The 20,976-nt window shown below is 36.1% G+C and overlaps 1 protein-coding gene across 3 annotated transcripts in view; it reads left to right on the top strand.

Annotated features, from left to right (window-relative positions):
* Nucleotides 1–20,976, top strand: part of LOC144300374 (uncharacterized) — a 168,194-nt gene that overhangs the window by 5,677 nt on the left and 141,541 nt on the right. Inside the window, exons 2-3 of one of the 3 annotated variants that reach the window (XM_077876328.1) lie at nt 9,456–9,538; nt 10,259–10,319. The exons of the other annotated variants lie outside the window; for them this stretch is intronic. Of the exons in view, the coding sequence (XP_077732454.1) occupies nt 9,456–9,538 (83 nt within the window). The 3' untranslated portion in view covers nt 10,259–10,319. Of the gene's footprint in view, nt 1–9,455; nt 9,539–10,258; nt 10,320–20,976 lie in introns of those variants that run through there. 3 annotated transcript variants of the gene reach the window in all.

Here is a 20,976-nt window from a genome sequence, read left to right on the forward strand (position 1 = left end):
AACAAAAAGAGGACCTTTTTTCAAAGAATGGCTCATATAACAAGCTTTTAGCAAGTATCTACTAACAAATTATTGGCAAACCAAGGAACACTATAATCTGAAACTTTTTTCAACTTTATTTTTCTCTTAGAAATTCCATTTCTAAAGGTCATGGATTCTCTAAGCATATATACTTGTTAATTAGAGGAAACAAAACGAAATGTTCCATTTTAAGAGTTTTTTTTTTTAAAAAAAACAAGTGAACTTATGAAAAAGACATATTTTCCATGCAAATTAGATTCTCTTTTTCTTTCTTAGTAATAGAATTCCAGGGTAAGCATATGACTTCTAGCCAAAAACTTCATTCCCCAACATTTCTTGTTGTAGGTAGTTCTGGCTTTGTTACTAAATTTCGGCCAATGATGTCTGTGAGAGAAAATAGTATGATACACTTTTCAGTTTTGTTAAGGAACATATCTTTCTTTTTTTCTTCTTTGTTCATGATCTTTTCTGAAATATGGATACAATATTGAGCTAGCTTATAGTATGTGGGAAAGGACCACTAGGGAAGGTGAAACAATCTAGAAAAATCCTGGGTCTCTAGGTGCTCTTGTGAAGTAGAACTGCTTTAGTAGCCCTGGACAGCTCATATCCAGATTGTTATTAAGAAAGAAAGCAAATTTTGTCTTATTGAAGTACTTTTGAGTCTCTGTTGTAAGCAGCTGAAATATATCTGAACTACCACAAAAATTTGGCACCTGGAAGTGATGTCTGACATAACACATCTTGAAAAATATAATGTTTATTGGCTAAATTGACAAGAGGTGGGCAGGGAAGACACAGATATTCCTAGCTGAAAACTTGGAATGTTGTTAAAAACTACTTGGTAAAATTTTGTTTCTAATATCTTGGAAACTAGACCATATGCTGACTGGTACTATAACTCTAGGGAAATAATTGAAGAGTCCTGAATGCCAATATAAATTGGTATGTAATGGTGCTTTTAACAAATTCTGCGAAAGAAAAATGAACTCAGGCTATTGCTAATCAGCATACAAGGAGAAATTTAAATATACAGCAAGGACGAGGGGCTTTCTCTACCTGCACCCAGCAATCCAAGTTGGCTGAGTGGTAACTGAGAGTCTTGAAAATTAAAACAAAAAAGAAAAACTGCTTTTTTTTTTTTAAATTTTTATTTATTTATGATAGTCAGAGAGAGAGAGAGAGAGGCAGAGACATAGGCAGAGGGAGAAGCAGGCTCCATGCACCGGGAGCCCAACGTGGGATTTGATCCCGCGTCTCCAGGATCGGGCCAAGGGCAGGCGCTAAACCGCTGCACCACCCAGGGTTCCCCCCGAAAAACTGCTTTTGTACTTAAACCAAATTGTTTATATGAGGTGGCTGTGAAGCTAGCAAGAGATATGCCCCCAAGTATTTCTCAAGCACTTCCAGTTTAAGATTTTCAAGCTAGAGAAAGGTAGTTATCGTGATGGCAGAAATCATATTAAGGGGATTGTCTTTGTCACCTAAACCTGTTATCTAGATTGCTCTAAGGTGGTCTCTATTACGTTAAGAAAGAAGGATGAGCAGAGAGACTAGTCCATAAAAAAGATAAAGTCTTTAGACTTAAAAAATATAAATAAACAAGACTTTTAGTGTTGGTTACATGAATGTGGAATTTGTTGAAAGCAAATATACTAGAAATCTGTTAAGTTTCTGGTGGGTGGTATTGACAAAGAAACTTTAAACATCCATGCGAAAGATCATGTGACCTAAGTAATACCCACGCCCTCAGAAGAGCAGCAGCAAGAATAGGGCTGGAGAAGCTGTGCAGCCACCAAGAAGGGTCAGCTGTCCATTGCTCACTTTAAATGTGGTTTTTAGGGATAATGGGCAGAAAGAACCTTTCAGAGGAAAATTCAGGAATGAATGGAGGGCGGTGTTCCTCTGAGAGAACAGAACCAGGAATTTTGAGAAGGTACAAGCAAGGAACTCACTTCACTGTCAGGGCAGGGACATAAATGCAAATATCCAGTGTGATCTGACACTTATAAATGGACATGGGTCTGCTGTGTATTTCCCAGTCCCCCTTTTTCTGAATATAATTTTTAGTGACATTATCTTGTTTTGACTCCACAATTGTATATAAGTTGTATGTGTGTGTGCGTGTGTGTGTGTGTGTGTGTGTGTGTGTTGGGAGTGGGTTTGAATAACTTGTTTTCCGACTTACAGGTCACCAGTCCTCCCCACCCCCAGACAAGGCTATCTGGACCTCCTAGAGGTGGATGTATGTTATCAAGATTCTATAGTTTGAGCTAAATGCGTTAACTTACTGGATATATAGAATTGCATCATTTGGAAAAGAGCTACGTATGGTTTATGTGTACAAAGAAGTGCACATAGTGATTCAGGTGATCCAAAGGGCAGATAGCAGAAAGATCACTAGTTTCCCAGTCTTGGATTACTCTTCCATAATATCATTTGATATAAAAATCAAACTTTCTTCAGTCATAGTTTATATTCCCCAGGCTCCCTTGCAATCATACCTGTTTTTTATTAAGTTTTACAAAGTTTTTACCAACTTTCACCAGGTTAAACAATGGTGTGTGAAGAGGTGGTGTGGGCCACTTTCCGGTTATACTCTTAAAAGACTTGCCCTCCTTACCCCATTTCTTCATCCAGCTTCCTGAAACATGAAGTTGGTGATGAGTTACCTCGGTCCTGTTCACAGGGAGACTGCCCTGGGGTACTGATGCTACACTTGGTCTGAGTTGCTGGCTGTCATATAAACCCCAGACCACTAGCTTGTCTCCTAAGGGAAATAAACTACTATCTTAATTCATTTTAATTTTGTGTGTGCACCACAAAATACTGATTTGCCACAAAGGGTTTTAGGTGTGCCAAGATCATGATCTCCTCAGCCCTTAGAGTTGCCAGGCAGAGCCTGAAGCTGCTGGAGCCATTAGGCTAGTCACCATCTTCTCAAAAGATCTTAAAAACAAACAAGTAAAACCACAAAGTATAATTGACCTACAATGTTATATTAGTTTCAGGTGTATAACATTGATTCAATAATTCTAAATTTACTCAGTTCTCAGCAGGGTAAATGTAGTCACCATCTGTCATCTTATAACATGATTACAATATTATTGACTATATTCCCCATGATGTACTTTCTCATTTAATACTTTTCTCTGTTTGTCATTACATTGGAAACATGGGGAAATACTGCCCTAATCAATACAGAGTCCTTTTCTATTAGGTTATGGGTGGCCTGCTGCACTGAAATCTTAAGAATGTCCAGTATAACAAGAAATGCAACAGAAGTAACTAGTCTAAGGATGCCTGGCTGGCTCACTAGGAAGAACATGGGACTCTTGATATTGGGTTTGTAAGTTTGAGCCCCACGTTTGGCATAGAGATTACTTACAAATAAAATCTTAAAAAAGAAAAAGAAGATGAATAAACAAGCCACAGACTGGGAGGAAATGCTTGCAAACCTGACAAAAGTCTTATATCCAGAATTATATAAGAATCTCTGTAAGTCAACAATAAACAACGCAGTTCAAAAAAAAAAAAAAAAGTAACTAGTTTGTGCAACCGATGGCAAGAAGAATTTCCTTTTATGGTAATCCCATATGGCTCTCCTCCATAAGCCCTCAGCCTGAAAAGTGTAAAATCAGTTTGCAGCTCTGGCCTACATTCACCTAGTGTCCTCCTTTCTTCTGGGTCATTGAAAGGATCCAGCAGGGGTGTGCCTAAGTAGGAAACAAGAAGGCATCAGGGATCTGCACGCATGGACTCCACTGCATATACTTCATTGTGTTCTCAGCCCAACTTACTAGCCAAAGCAATAAATTCCCCATGTGAAAGTAATCCCAGCAAATCCAACTTGTCATTTTTGCCTATTCTCAACAGACATCAGCCTCGGTGGTCTGGCCTAGAATCCCTATTACTCTTTAGAATAATTTCATAGAGGCTTAATGTAAAATATAAACCCAGAGGGTAAAGTAGATCATACCATTAACATTAACAAGAGTTCTAGATAAGTAATCCATTGGAAAAATATTTAATATACGTCTTTGGCCACAAGCATGAGAAAACTTCTAGTTGCCTTTTAAATTTATACAGGATCAGAGATTCTTGGAGTCAGTCATAAACAAAGCTGATTTAATGACTCCTTGTTTGGAACATTAAACTATTCACAGATGTTAAGAAATAAAATAAAAAATGGTTGGCAGATAGGATGATGAGGCCCCACAGCCTCCACCCACCTAGTCATCTCCTTAAGGGAATGAAAACTCAAAGTGCTACTTTTGACCACTCTGGGCTTGCTCAGTCTCTATGCATCTATGACTAAATGTTTTTTTTTTTTTTTTTTCTATCTGGAGTTTAAATGTGAAACCATTTGAAGAGGACCACACCTTCCCTGTAGGCCTTTATTGACATGGGGGGGGGGGGGATCAGTGTTCCTTCCAATTGGGCAAGTGGGAAGTAGCTATAAAAGTAAGTTATCTAGTGACACATTAAGTAATGTTATAGGACATGGAGCCAGAAAGCAGCTTTTCTGGAACTGTCCGTCGGACTCTAACCAATTTATCTCCCTTAAAAGAAATCTTCACTGTGGCTTTTGCCATATGGCAAAATTGTATGGCATAGGACATATGATATAAGAACCCAAACATAGACTGGCCATTGACCTAAGGTCTATGGCCCAGACCAGAAAGGATAAGGTGGGTCAATTCTTTTAAGAATCTGAAGGAAGAGAGGCACCTGGGTGGCTCCGTTGGTTAAGCTGCCAACTCTTTGTTTTTGGCTCAGGTTGTGATTTTGGAGCCCTGGGATCCAGCCTCTCATTGGTTCCACACTCAGCAAGGAATCAGCTTCAGGATTTCTCTCCCTCTCCTGCTCCTCCCCACGCTTTCACACTCATGGGCACCTCCCCCCTTTCTAAAATAACTCTTTAAAAAAGAGAGAGAGAGAGAATCTGAAGGAAGGAATATGAAGCAAATGAACTATTTAACAATAGGAACTGAAGAAGCAAGTAATGGTGTAGAGTCCATTTCTTTGCCTAACAAACTGTTGTAATGCAAATTACAGCATAAACTTGACTATATGAGGAGGACTTCCATTACCTTCAGGCTACATTAATCTCCTTGCCTGCAGTATAATGAACTTGTCCTACTTATACTTACTATAATGACATGTTTAAGGTCTTTTCCTTCTCCTACTGTAAATACATATGATTGCTCAAGTGAGAAATCTGGTCATTCATGAGTCCTCCCTCTCTACCTTATTCCTCAAATTCAAACTATCAGTAAGCCCTGTAATTTGTACTTCCAAAATATATTTCAGAGCTGACTACCTTTTCCCCATTATCAGTTGCCAGCGCCTTACCCAATTTATCATCTTCTCTCCACTAAACAACAAACGCCTCTGGTAGTCTAAGTGGTCTCCAATTTCTTTCTTTCACCTCCTTTCATCCATTTTTTACAAACCTAACGGACTGATCTTTGTAAAATGTAAATTGTTCCAAATCACATACTTGCCTAAAATGATTCAGAAGCTTTCTCTTGTGCTTAGAAAAAAATCCAAACTCTTTGACACAGACTATAAAGCATGCATGATCTTTTGGCTGTCTAGCCCTTGTTAAAAAACAAAATTCAACCGAGTAAATTTGAAGATCTAATTGGCTTTATTCAGCATTTCATAAATTGGGCAGCGCATCCCATCTAGCAAGTAGGGAGAAGCTACAAGGAGCTGTACAAAATGCAAGGTTTTTTATAGACAGCATGGGGTGAAAAAAGTAAGTCTTCTAACAAAGAGTGGATTGTTTCAGACTATGTCACCTGTCTCTGGGGGAAGTTCAGGGTCAGTCATGCAGATTACCACACCAGTATTGATCAGGAAACTCCAGATTGACTGACTACAGGACGCGTTTCTGGGAGAAGTTGAAACTTCAGTCAAGGCTTAGTTTGCTGTCCCAGAGGCAAGCAACTCCATTTTGGTCCCATTGTCCCTCATTTAATATCCTGAAACTTCACCTCATACCATTTCCCCCTTGCTCAGGTTCTCTTTCACCACCTGCTTTTCCATTCTTCAAATGTATTAAGCTCTGCTCCACTTCAAAGCCATTATGGGAGCATCCTGCCACTTGGCTATCCTTAATTTTCAGAGGCCATTTCCTCAAAGAGTTTCAATACTGTCTGTTCTAAAATACTTTTTCTTGTTATTCTCTCTTAAAACAACTTTTAAAGTACTTTTTATATTTTGATAGTGTGTGTTTATTTTTATGATCACTTGTCTCTCGCTTTGAAGTGCCGGTCTACGTAGACAGGGCCATATCTGCCTGCCTTGCATTAGTGGAGTGCTTTGCACATAATAGGTAAAAATAAACAAAAACCTCTTTGAGTAATGAGTGATAATATATGCTCCTTTGCTCTTGGGAATTAAACAACTAAAATAGTATCATTGGTAAAGTAAATCTATTTAACAGTGTTGAGGAAGGAAAAGATGTATATGTTGATAACATAAGTTGGTATTCCAAAGGAGAAAGAGATACCACCATCTTAGAGTATTTTTTACATTATGCTTATTCATTTGTTGGTGGTTAACTTGTTGATTATCTGTCCCTCCCTGTTGAATATAAGCTTCCTAATGGCAAGGCCTTTGCCTATGTTGTTCATAGCTGTATCACCAGCACCTCTAAAAAATAATGATTTTAATATATAAAGAATATATGGATTGAGGCGCCTGGGTGGCCAAGTTGACTGAGCATCATCAGTCTTTTGATTTCAACTCAGGTCATGATCTCAGTGTCATGAGATTGAGCCTCTGTGTAGGGCTTCCTGCTCAGCAGGGAGTCTACTTCTCTCCTTCTCTTTCTCTCTCTGCCCCTCCCCATACTTGCATTCGCATTCTCTCTCTCTCTTTCTCCCTCTCTCTCTCTCAAATAAAGAATTATTTTAAAAAATAAATGGATAGGACAGCCCAGGTAGCTCAGTGGTTTAGTGCCGCCTTCAGCCCAGGGTGTGATCCTGGAGACCTGGGATCAAGTTCCACGTCGGGCTCCCTGCATGGAGCCTGCTTCTCCCTCTGCCGTGTCTCTGCCTCTCTCTCTCCTCTGTGTCTCTCATGAATAAATAAATAAAATCTTTAAAAAAAGAATTAAAGATTATTGTTGAATAGCAGAGGATGATGCATGTACAGAGAAATACAAATAAAATTTAGGAACTTGCCATAAAAAATTACAACATATTTCCTTTTGGAGTTAGTTTTTGGCTCTTGGATACTTTTGTCCAGTGACAAATTTATTAAAATGATGTATGGAAACTTGCATTACAAGTGAAAATTGTGGATTTCAACCATGGGTAAGAGAAAGAATTGAACATGTACTGTCCTAAATGGCAATTCTATTAGAAATATTGCAATAGAAACCTTGTATTTGGGGAAGGATAATGTAATCAAGCATCTTTACCCAAAAAATTACAGGATTCGAAAGGCAATTTCCTGGTTAGTATAACTTGATTCATTCCTGTTTTTGACTTATACATCAAAAGGAATATCTCCTAGAAGTCTGAGGATATTAGTTTTCTAGTTCAAATGACCTAAATATTTGGCTGCCTTAAATCTGCACTAAGGATACTGTGCTATCTATATAGCAAATTAAAAAGGATGCTATAGATAGTTATTTCTCAATAAAATAGTTCCTTGAATACTGCCTTCATGCACACGCTCATTCATTCATTTGACACTTGTCTATCACCAATGTTTGAGAGATTTTGTACAAATGAGTGTCTACTGCTTGAAACAATTATTTAAAAAGTTCCTAGAGAGATCCAGTGAATGGACCAGATCTTTCATTCTCAATCTTAACTTCACATTAGCATTGTCTGAGGGCAGTTTTAAGATGATCTGTCCCTAGGTCCCACCAAAGGAGTGCTCATTACAATTAAATTTGAATTTCTGGTCAACAGATCAAATGTGGATTTTTTTTTAAAGCTCCTATGAATAGTTGGTGTTGCTGGATGAATTACTATCATTTGTTAATGAAGCAGCCCTTCCTTCTTCATGCTCTTCTGAGCTGAGTTAATGCTCACTGAACACAAAATGGGCCAGCATAAGTGTCTGCCATTTTCTCCATTTGAGGCCATGATTACTAAGAGATTTTGCCTTTTTCACTTCTTTTCAGTCAGCTATGTCTCAGCTTTGATTTGTAAATACCCTTTTTAGTAGAGAATAGATAATGAGATGTTTTTCAAGTCTCTCCATCCAGTTGTGTTGTCTGATAGTGAAAACTTGTGGTAGAACTAGACATAGTCAATGCAGGCTCCTTCTACACATAACTAAGAATAGTTTCTTGTCAAACTCTGATACAAATAACTTATATTATGCATAATATATCACTTTGAGTTTCCACAGATTAAAATAGTCTAATGAATGAAATATTTCTTTTATTAAAAGACCACTCTGCCAAATTGAGACTCTAGCATTTTCCAGGACTAGAAAGTAGAGTAGTATTGGGGACCAGGAAAAATAGACCTATGAGCTTCAGGATATTTTCTTTCCATCTTATTGGTAAATTCCTTCTCAGATCCATCTTGTCATAATTTATTTGTTATAATATGCATCCTCAGAGTGATGAAACTTTCCATAATTGTGTGATTTCCAGCTGAAGTGTCGCATAAAGACAGAAAATGAGACTTTTTCCCTTGGTTGTGTGAGTGGTAATATTAGACATTATCGGAAATGAGTGGAGTGTGTTAGGCTAAAGACAAGACAAAGACTGCCAGGAAAGCCATGTCAGTTCACGGTATTAATCTTGTCCTAAATGGTATTGAGCATGTGCCAGCATCCCTGGAACCAAGCCATTTATGTGGAAGCCAAGGAGAGGAAGAGCAGGTGGCCGGCAGAGGAGTCCAGGCACTCACAAAGCTGCCCCTGTTTAGTGGCCCAGCCTTGAAAAGCTGCCTTGCTGGCGGAACTGAGTGAATGAATCCCAATGTGATTGACACACTGTGAGTATCAGTGCATGCTTCTGACTCATCATTAGCATGAGCATGGAACCAGGAAATTTAAATGAATTGCCATAATCTTTGTACACCAGCTCAAAATGCCAGTCTGTTAAAAGTCATTTCTTTTTTGCCAGTTAACTATATTTGGAGTAGGTGGTTGAGAATGCACATTTAGCCCAACAAATTAATGGGGCTTCAACAATTCACTAGGCATAGTTGTTCTTCAGGGAAAAGAAATTAAGAAAGCCATGGCTAAGCTGATATTCAACCGTGGGAGTTTCCTTTTAGTTGAGATCCCCATTAAAATCCAATTTACCAATCCAATTCAGTATAGGTTAATAAAAACATCCACTGGCCATATTTTTACAGCATCAATTATTCTTTTTTGTATCTTTACCAAATTCATGAATCATCTTTCCTAATCATTATCTCCATAATATCTAGTTTCTTTTTTTTTTCCAGCAAAAACCTTGGTGGACAATGTACATGGGCTTAGGAACGATGATGGAAACATCAGGAAGTTTTCCAGAAATTATAACGTATAAGTGAGTAGTTTAAAGAAAAGCTACATACGATCTGTGGACCCAGAGATAACAGATACTTCATAAAGTATTTTCAGTTCCTATCAGCTTTAATATGCTGCTATTGACAAATTTTTTTAAAAGATTTTATTTATTTATTCATGAGACACGGAGAGAGGCAGAGACATAGGCAGAGGGAAAAGCAGACTCCCCGTGGAGAGCCCGATGCGGGACTCGATCCCAGGACCCCGGGGTCATGCCCTGAGCCAAAGAAGGATGCTCAACCACTGAGCCACCCAGTTGTCCCTCAATATAACTTTTGAACAAAGCAGGGTTTCTTGGTAAATAAACATCCGTTTTACAAACAACACAGGCATAGGCACACAAGTGGCTTTGGCCTTGTTTATTTTTCCCTTTATCTCTGAAACCTCCTAGGGCTGCTCAGTAGGAGTTAGTATATAAAAACAACCAAACAGTGCTGGTGAAAACAATTTAAGAATAAAAAAATTAAGAGACTGCAGGTTTGGGAATAGGTGGGGCTAGTGATGATGATTTAATTTGAAAAGTATTAAGTTTTTAAGGTTCTGATCCTGGGTGAAAGGTAGACTTCCTAGCTTGATTAAATATGATACTTCTTGCTCTAATCTGAGATTTTTCTCTTTTATGTTTTTCCCCTTTCTTAGAAGTCTCTAAAAACCTGTCAATTAACAATACTTCTGTGTGTATACCTCTTTCTTTTTTTAGTGTATCCACTAATAGGGTGAAGAGCTGTGGTTCACTCATACAGTCACATAAATCAGTTCAGTAAGTAAAGTACTTTGTATTACCTAGTTGAGACCAACTGTTTGAAAGGATGGGGGATTTTATTAGGGTAAGATCATTTTGAAATATTGGAAGATAAATCAGACTTTGGGGAGATACTTCTTTAGGAAGCTTTAGTGAGAGGCTTGATGTAGCACCAGGACTCTGGATATTTAAGAATTAGAGGAAAGGATATAGAAGAAGTTAGAAAGGGATCCAAAAAGAAATGCAGAAAAATGTTATTTGGAAAAAAAATATCTTTTTTGATCAGGCTTCCAGAGATACATAATTTGGAAATGGTTTCAACAGGTCATATTACCAGAAATGAAGAAGAAGTTTTCTCACTTTTTTATTACCTTCTCTTTTTAGTATCTCTTCGGTTTTTTCCCCTTTACTTGAGTTTCCTCCTTGCTAATGAAAAGACATTTTGTTGAGAGCTTAGCTTCAGGAAGATATGTATAAAAGCACATATTAAACAGAATTGTGAAAAGTTGATGAGAAGGTTATAGTGAAAATGAAAAAAAAATATACTAACATCAGGATATGAAGGAAAAGGTGCTTCCAAGAGTTTATCTTCCCAGGTGAACCTCCTGAATGAGAAAGTGGCCATGTCTCTGCTTTATATATCAGACATTGTGTTAGGTAGTTTGTCAGCCTTGTTCATTTAACCTTTAAAAGAACCTTGTGTGGTTAATATTATTCCACTTTTACAGGAGACAGAAGATCAGAGATATAAAGGAAATTGCCCAGGGTGACATAAGAGAGGGATTATACCTAGACTTGAACACGATTCAAATGATGATGCACAACATTGTTTATGTGGGGAGACGTGACCTTATAAATAACATTTAAAAGTACAATCTGATTGTATATTGAGGATGACCTGCAATGAGACTGTTTTAAAAAGGAGAAAAAGTACTTTTAATCAACATTATATATTTTAGAACAATAAAATTTGTCACTTTTCTGGGTTTGAGGAAATCATTTGCAACAAAGTAATATGATTTTGGAAGTTTATGTGCAGTTGTTCAGGTTGATCACTGTACAAAGGCTCCTTGCGAGGAGATGAGTAGAGCCAAGGTCCAGCTTATCCTCATCCACTAGGCCTTCATTTTTTTAGAGGGTACTGTTTTCTAATTGTTCTCTCTCCTTTAGAGGAGACACGTTTTTCTGATTGTTTTTTCTTCCAGAGGGAGTTCCTTTTTCTATTTTTACAAAGGTTAGTAGTACTTCTTTCTAGGATTCTCTTTTCTCTTGATAGCAGAACTACATGTTACTGTGATAGCAGAAGGCTTAATATGAAAGTCAGCCAAACGGTGTCAACCAGATCTTAATAATTAAACAGTTTTAAAAGTTTAATCATGACACTGTCTGTTCAATCAGTTTCCCCTTTGAAACAGAAACTAGTATACACTCTCCCCAAGTCCCTGTTGCAAATCATGCATAAACACTAGCAGGCCATCCAGGAGAGGCTACTGTTAAGATAGAAGATAGCGGAGTTAACATTTTTGCTAAGAGTAACCATGACACAATTCTTTCAAATGCATAGGATACAGAGAAACAAATGCAGAAAAGATATACTTTGGATAATTCAAAATATTCAAACAATTAAATGAAAAAAAAATAGATCCTTTTAAAAATAAGGTTGGTATGAGATGAAACAAGTATTTAGGGAGTAATAATTCAGGGTTTATTATTTTCCAGCAAACATGGTGTAACTTTGAAACCTTTTACATGAGAAACGAGGCAAAGATTTTGTTGTCTTTATGCAACTTTAATGTGGGTAATGCAAATTGATAGTGTTGCTAATTAAAATGACTGCCTTTTTATCTAGATGGGTTTCTGGGTATAAAAACTGCACTTAATTGTAATATTAATGAGATGTTTATAGATGTTTGGGTGGAATTTGTTTTGTTTTAAGGCAGATTTATGATTATTACTTCTGTTACATATATAAACATTTTCTGTATCTTAGCAATGAAAGTTCTTCTTTAAGTAGTGAAAAACAACCAAACCCAGAATATATTACCCACTAAGGAAAAATATTTGAGCATCTTAAAATGAATACACAAAACCTCAAAATCTAGAATTCTTTAAATAAAAGAAAATCTATTTTGTTTCAGTGGCCAGTAATGAACATTAAAGCTAGTAAACCAAAAATCCTTTGTGACTATTTAAGTGAAGACAAATAGACTATTAAGGGCTGCAAAGTACATTTGAGACTGCCTCATTAATATTAATTTTAGATACATAGAAGGATCAGCACATTGTAAGAAATGTAAGTATTAAAGGATGTAACTATTCAAGAAAAGGAAAAAAATAATTGGGCTATTTCTTCTGCAAAACATTTTATAAGTACAATTTAGAAAAGTGTAATTTACAGAAAAATGTTTGAATTATTCAGGCATTTAAAAATGGATATTCAGAGCTGGGACATAAATGCATAGAGAAAAATTAAATCTGTATTAAACATAATGAATTCAAGAATAATACAATTGGATATTGCAAATATAGATATATGTATATGGTTCATTTGTTTTCACTATTGTTTTTCAGAGACTTCCAATACCTTTGAACTTCACTGTGGTGATGTTCACTCTAAAAGTCAGATTCAGAGTTAGATTCTAGCTCCCTCAACTCAACTAGCTCTCTAAATTGTTAATAAATAACTTCTCTGAGCTTCCGTATCTTCATCTGTACAATGGGTCTCATCTTATCAGGCTGTTGTGCTGATTGATTGATATTAATTCCCATAAATGCTCTTAGTAGAAAGCAGAGATAGCCTATATTTATTGAACTCCATTTAATATAGTTCAATTTAACATAAGTGGAGTATATAAGTTGCAGTTCTTGCTTGGTGATTTACATTTTATAATATTTACAGACTTTTTATGAAGTGTGCATGAGATACATTTTTAAAATAGAAATAAAAGTTGTCATATTGAGTTGATCTAATCTAAAATCTCTTAGGAAGTGGTGACATTGGTTGATCTGACTTTAAAGTCTGTGCTGACCACTGTATCATGCAATTTCCTATTTATGAAGCATGATTCAAGTTAAAGTAATCTCTATGGAGAGACATTCACTGTAAAATAGTCCCACTTGGATTCTTTCAATAGAATATTGTGTCTAAAATGCCAAAGGGACCTGTTGTAGGATAATTTCAGTAGAAGTTGTGCTCGTTATTGTAAAAGTGATAACAGAAATAATATTATCAGGTTGCATAGCCTATATAGTGTAGAGAAGTGGCCTAAAATAAGTTAGGATGGAATTACTTTGGAAAATTCTTAGATGGGGGCAGAAATTGCTTAAGTAGTTATTTGAAATGTTGAAAAGCTGAGAAAAAGAATTATAATAAATTTGGTGTGGAAAATAATGCTTAAAACAAGACTCCATAAGAATGCCCTGGTACAGTGCTTACTGATGCAAGCATTTTTCATCTAGGGATGCTTGTGACCATATAAGCTAAGAGGTAGTATAGCAAAGTGGACATGAGGTTTTTTTTTTGCCTACTGCTTGAGTTTGTATTCCGACTTTAGTGGGTACTAATTGTGTTTTGTAGGGTAAATTACTCAGCCCAGTATAGTTCAGCATTATTTTCTCACATGTAAATTGGGCATAATGATATTCCTTCTCCATAGCCTTATTGTGAAGATAAATCACATAGGAGATGTAAAATGTGGTTGGAATAGTATTTGCCATACAGAAACATCTTCTGGAAAATAGTTAGCATTTGATAAATATTTGCTGTTTTTATTTTTTTGCTATTGTTTTATTATGTGAGTCTTAAGAGTTTCTGTTTTCTTTCTCTTTCATTTCACACTTAAAACCTGCTGCAGCCAGTCTTTTGTTACAGCCCCCCTTTAAGCGCTCTTTACAGGTTTACCAGTAAATTTCCAGTTACATGATCCAATAAAACTTTTTTAATACTTTTCTTTTTTGATTTCTCAATTGTGTTTGTAATGTTGACCTATTTTTTCTCTTTGAAACTGTCTTCCTTTGGAAGTCCGTTAGTAGATGTTATGAGTTTTAAGAATGCCATGATAATATGTCAAGCCTTTAGCAATGCGTCTAGTGCACAGACATGCTATATGTTAGTATATAGTTGTATTATTTTTATTCTATTTCTTTTTAATATTTTATTTATTTATTTGATTGAGAGAGAGACACAGAGAGAGCATGAGCACAATCACGAGAAGCAGCAGGCAGAGAGAGAGGGAGAAGCAGGCTCCCCATGGAGCAAGGAGCCCAACTCAGAGCTCCATCCCAGGACCCTGGGGTCATGACCTGAGCCAAAGGCAGACGCTTTGCTGACTGAGCCACTGAGGTGCCCCTGTTTTGTCTATATTTAAGTGAAAGTTGCATACTTATCATTACCTTCTCAGTAAACTTCTCATAGGTCATACCTATGTCATAGCAGATGCTATGGTGTATTCCATTACGTACCACAGAGCTTGCGAGAGAGTAGGCTCTCATTACATACCTGTTGATTCCATAAGTACTCAAAACCTGCACACAGGTGTTTATAGCAGCTTTATTCATAATTGCCAAAATTTCAAAGCAACCAAGATGTCTCTCCATCGGCAAATGAATTAATAAATGGGTTCATCCAGACAGTGAATATTCAGCACTAAAAACAAATGTGATGTCAAGCCATGAAAAGACAGGAGGAACTTTAAATTCATTTTACTTAGTGAAGGAAGCCAATCGGAAAAGGCCCTGTACTATATGATTCCAAATGTATGGTACTCTGGAAAAGGTAAAATTATGGAGACAGTAAAAAGATCAGCGATTGCCAGGAGTTTTGAGGAGGAGGAAGGAATGACTAGGTGAAGCACAGAAGACTTTTAGGACAGCAAAATGATTCCATATGACATTGTCATGTGGAATAATATAACTGCCAGTGTCATATCCAGAATTATATATTGTGAAAATTCATGGCAGGTGCAACACTGAGAGTGAACCCTGATGTAAACTATTGATGCTGGGTGATTATGATGTGTCAGTGTGTGTTTGTTGATTATAATAATTGTATGCTCTCGTGCAGTATGTTGATGGTGGAAGAAGGGCTGTGTCTGAGGGGGACAGGGAGTATATGGGAACTCTAGACTTTTCTGTGAACCTAAAACTGCTCTAAAAAATAAAGTTTATTAAAAAGCAAACAATCACGTCTAAAGGGGACAGGTTGATCAGTGAAGATTTTTCAGAGCAAACAACATTTGAACTGGAGTTTGAAACATTAGTGAACAGAATGGTAGGGAGACAAAAAAAAGAAGAAAGCATCTCCGGCAAAGAGGACAGCCCATACAGTGTTTGGAGGCTTGAAAAAGCATTTTGAGTTTAGAAGAGAAATACATAGGGCGATAGATTAGTTTTGCTGAATTATAATTTAGCTAAACACATACACATCTAATTTTTAAAAAATGATATAATTTGTAAATCTCTAACTCAAACTTAATCTTTTTAAAATCAGTCCCTATCTTTTGATTATTTTTTCTTATCTGAATATAGTCACTGATTATAAACATAAGGCAAAAATATTTTGATAAGCTGACAATTGATGAACGTAAATGCTTCCGGCCTCAGTTGAGGAAAAAGTCCTTTTGATCTGTTCACAAGAAAACAAGGACCCTCTGACTCATACAGCTTCCTTTGTGTATCTGAAGACCATGGTTAACTAGTGTTTAATCCACTGAAAGAGACACTGTAGTTCACTAAAATGACATCCTGTGGCCTCAAAAGGAGATTTTGATTCAGTTCCTACAGGACATAAAGTGTTTTTACAGACCTTACAAGAAAGCACTGTTCAAGTTGTAACACTAAGGTTTCTTTCATCCCATAGAGGATAAAACTTTATGGCAAAAGAGTATTTATCCATCTCTTCTCACAATAGTTAAAGAGCAGAGCACCAAGAGATGGTAGTTTAGATACCTTACTTGTAAATGGACCTAATCCTGGTAAGCCTGTCCAAAGTAAAAGTACTAAAGCACAACACAGTGAATCATTTTTTTTTTCTGCAGACTATTTTGGGTTGTTCAGCTTTATGAATGTACCCATTGATGCTATCCTTCAGTTAAAGAAGCATTTTAAAACATGAAATACTATGGAAAGTTTGTAATACATAGTTTCTGTGTTTTTAATGGGAAAAATCAAGCCTTGAATAGCTTCTCATTCACTGTTTATTCAATGCTTTCCTTCTTTCATAAAATGATTATTGAAAGACTCCATATGCAAAGCATTGGGGAGAGGACCTTGTGGACACTAGATATGGAATCTTCTCTCAAATGCTGCTATGATTTCAAGAGAGCTTTAGTAGGTTGGTTTTGTTCTGTGCAAATGTGCGTGCATAGTCACTTCACATTTTGACTGCATATTAATTACATATTATGAAGTGTATCCAAATACACTTTTAAACTACTTTACACGTCACTTATTATGCTAATACAACAGAGAAACAAATATGCAGAAATGAGATGTTTTTGGAAGTTCCTAATACAGTAACTGATTGACTACTTTCTGTAGGTAGCTTTTTTGTGATGATAAATCACATGTAAAAGTAATGAAGGTTGGTCATTTTTTATTGTTCTTGATCTTCTGCATAAGTATTATTACATAAGAACTGGTAGTTTTCAAAATTCTTTCTCATCATTAGGAATTTACTTCTTCATAGAAGGAAACATAAACAAGGAAAAGAAAGTGGTAAGATGGACTGCTGAATGTTGAAAAAGAGAATTTTCTGTGTAAGAATAATATCCTTTTCTTAACAACTTCCAGAGCCCAGATCAGGAGATTTTCTTAAGACCTATGTGGCATAATTTGCAGCAACACGGATGGAACCAGAGGGTATTATAAGCAAACTAATTCAAACAGAGAAAGACAATTATATGATTTCCGTCATATGTGGAATTTAAGAAGCAAAACAGAGGATCATGGGGGAAGAGAGGAAAAAATAAAAACAAGATGAAATCAGAGAGGGAGACATACCATGAGAGATTTTGTTAATCACAGGAAACAAACTGAGGGTTGCCAGAGGGTAGGGGGTAGGGTGATGGGGTAACTGAGTGAAGGACATTAAGGAAGGCACGTGATGTAACGAGCGCTGAGTGTTGTATACAACTGATGAATCACTGACCTCTACCTCTGAAACTAATAATACATTATATGTTAATTAAGTTTAAATAATTTTTTTAAGTGAAAAAAAACCTTTGTGGCTTAAATAACAATGACTCTTATTAGAGATATTGATGGGGTCTCTGTTTAGTTTATTCTGGATGTATATTCATATTATAGATATTTCTTTTGAAAGTAAAATAGTTTACTATATGGCAAATTTCAGCAATAACAAACTTAAGATATCATTGAAAATAGTTTACTTTTATTTTCTTTTAAACAGTTCCTAGAAACAATCACAATATTCAGTGAATTGAACATCTAAAAATACATTGGATATGCAAACATCCCATAATTTTAAATACTATGATATTTCATACCATCCTTCTCACAGAAACTATTCGGTAGCAATTTCCCATCTGTGTACAGTGACAGGTCATCCAGATGGTATTGATGTTTGCTCAGAAGATGTCTTTGAACATCTGTTGTATTGAACATTAAAGTTTTTTTTTCTTTTGATCAAAAATTGCTCTTTTGTCTTTGCTATACCATAGATAATCTGAATAAATCTATACTAGTGGACAGAAAAGCTACTGGCTTTTTCTGATGAGGGCCAGAGAGAGCAAATTATGAGTGCAAAAATTAAGAAAAAAAAGAAAATCTAAATTATCATCTATGAGTTTTATAAAATTGTGAAAATATGAATCCAAGATCAACTGTCTAGTTTTTTAAATGTTTGAATTCAGTGTGCAGATTGAGCTAGTGATATGCTGATAAAATGGCTTTCTGGAAAGGAGAAAACCCATCATCACTACCACCACAACAAAATACAACCCCAGGTTTGTTGTAATATTTGTCAAAATCTATGGTATAAATATTCCCACCATGGTGATTTGAAATTAACAGTGGTTCAACAGCTTCTCACAAATTCCTGATTTTTAATAAATAGCAATTGTGAATTAGTAAGAGCTAACTCCAGAATACCACTCATTGCAGCCATGATAGAAATAACATATGCTCCTTCTCATAAAGGCTGCTATAAAGTCCAATTTGTTGTACATAAACAGATGTTTCAGTTTACCTTTCCTCTTGAGTAGCCATTTTTAATTGCTATAGAATCTGCTGCATAGGTTGCATATATGTTTGGGTAATGTAGTTAGTGACTCCATTGCTTCTCTTCTCCATTTTCCTCCAACAAATGTTTATTGCTTATTAATGGGAGGTGGGTGCTAGAATGCGTGGAGGGAGGTTGAATTGGAAGGTTATAAAAAATGCTGCAAATAGAGGCACCATTTGACCTATATAATTTGTATATCAGCTGACTTTTTTTGAACTTGTACTAAAATGTGACATTGCTAATCCCACGATGTATCCATAATACATAAGGCCAGTAAAATATCTTGTTACTATATAATTCAAACCAGTCACTTTTTTTTATTATATCAAGGTCATGTTATTATGGATAGTCCAATAAAAATTTTTATGAGCAAAATAATATTATGAATACTGAGCTGTCAGTTACAGTTTATAAGAATTTTATAAAGACCCTGATTCTCATTTATTTTATTTTTTGAGGGGCTAGCTCTTGGCCCAAAAACTTATCTGAGCCTTTTTGTTTTTTTTTTTTTAAATCAAATTGAGTATATTAGTTGCAGGACATACTATTCCAAAATTTAGCAGTTTGCAATATAGTAATAAACTTTTATTAGCTCACAGTTCCTGTGGGTCACAAATTTAGGAAACTCTTAGCAGGGTGATTCTGGCTTTGGGTCTCTCATGAAGTTGCAGTCAAGATGTGGTCATTGTAGGGACCTGACTGGGATTGTAGGATCTGCTTCCACTATGACTTGTCTGTGGCTGGCTAGATGGTCCTGGAAGTTGGCAGAAATCATGGTCCCTTGCCACATGGGCTTCTTCAAAGGGCTGCTTGATTGATTTCACAATATGACAGCTTTCCTTTAGAACAAATGGTCCTATAGAGAGCAAGGTGGAAGGAGTAGTATTTTGTATGACCTATGCTCAGAATCCAAACACTGCAATTTCCTAGTGGTCACACAGATCAGCCCCGCGAGAGGAGACCACGCTATAGGATGAGGATGAGAAGGTGAGAATCTTTCAGGGCATCTTGGACCATATGTAGGTTTTGTTTTGCTTTAAACAAGGCCTTCAGAAAGGTATCCTGGTGATTGGGATTTTCAGGCAACTGAGCCAGTAGAGTGGTAGGCCAAAGGATTTCAGTGAATCCTGAGTGGCACTATCCAATGTATACTGTATGAAATATAGAAATTATTATGAGGTCCTTTTATTGCCTTGATAATTCTTTCTTTAAAAAATAAATGAAGATGGCCAGTAATTGACTGAGGGCGCAGAAGCAGAGGTTCTGCTTCGTCTGTGCAACAGTAGAGCAGAACAGCACAGTCCCTAAAGCTGAACTCTCTATATTCAAAACCCAGCTCTTCCGCTCACTGACTGGGTGACCTTGAGCAATTAAATAGTTCTCTGCCTTAGTTTCCTTATTTGGAAAATCCCATAATAGAACCAGTTTACAAGATGATTTTTAGGATTGGACTATTTAGCATACACAGAGTGTAGAGAAGAACGCCTTCAAATAATAAATGCCCTATAAATTTTGGTTGGTTTTTTTCCTCATGGAGTTGTTAGTGTTAGACTGTAACAAAGATCTATCATGTTTTTGAGGAAGTGGGCATATACATGTCGTAGATTTTCTTATCTTTATTCCTCATGGCAAAGCTGCAACATAGGTTGTCATTTTCATCTTATACATGAGGAAGCTGAGATGAATCAACATGGGGTGCTAGCTTAAGTGAGACAGTAGAAAGAAGGTTGAGCCCAGGATTTATTTGGCTGTACTGATTCTGAGGGGATTTCTGGGGTTTAGCACAAAAGATACTTAAAGATTTTGCCAACAGTTTTACAGACTAGAACTTCAATTTTGTCAACTGCCCCATCTTATGGGTAAAATAGAATTACTTAGGGTGTACCAGATTTTTGGTTTGACTCCATGTTCTCTATCTACTCTCTGGCCAAAATCTGCCTTTCCAGTGCAATTTTAGTCTGAATATTTCCAAATCATGAAATGTTTATTTCGCTGATATTTTCCTCATAACCTTGATACTGTGCATTATTGATAATAATGTGATTGCATTCTCTAACATATCTAAAAGCATAATAACATTGATATTAAGAACAATATATGCCATTTGCCTTCATTTTTAATACCTGAGTACTGACTTTCAAATATTGGCTAACATTGTAGATACAATTGGAGTGAAATCATTTTTGTGCCTTGTATGGTAAAATTCAATCCATTATATTAAGTATAAATTATATTTAATGTTATGAGATTGTAAAAAATTCTAACTTTGTAGAAACGGTTGTGAAGAAATTTCAGAGGAGAAAATATCCACAACTAATATAATTATCATAAGAGAGTCTGTTAGCTCAATAATTGTAGAAGAATATATTTTTTTAAGGTTTTATTTTATTTTTTTTTATTTGAGAGAGAGACAGAGAGAGAGAGCCAAAGCAGG

This window comes from Canis aureus, chromosome 28, assembly GCF_053574225.1.
Source record: "Canis aureus isolate CA01 chromosome 28, VMU_Caureus_v.1.0, whole genome shotgun sequence".
Classification (NCBI taxonomy): Eukaryota; Metazoa; Chordata; class Mammalia; order Carnivora; family Canidae; genus Canis; species Canis aureus.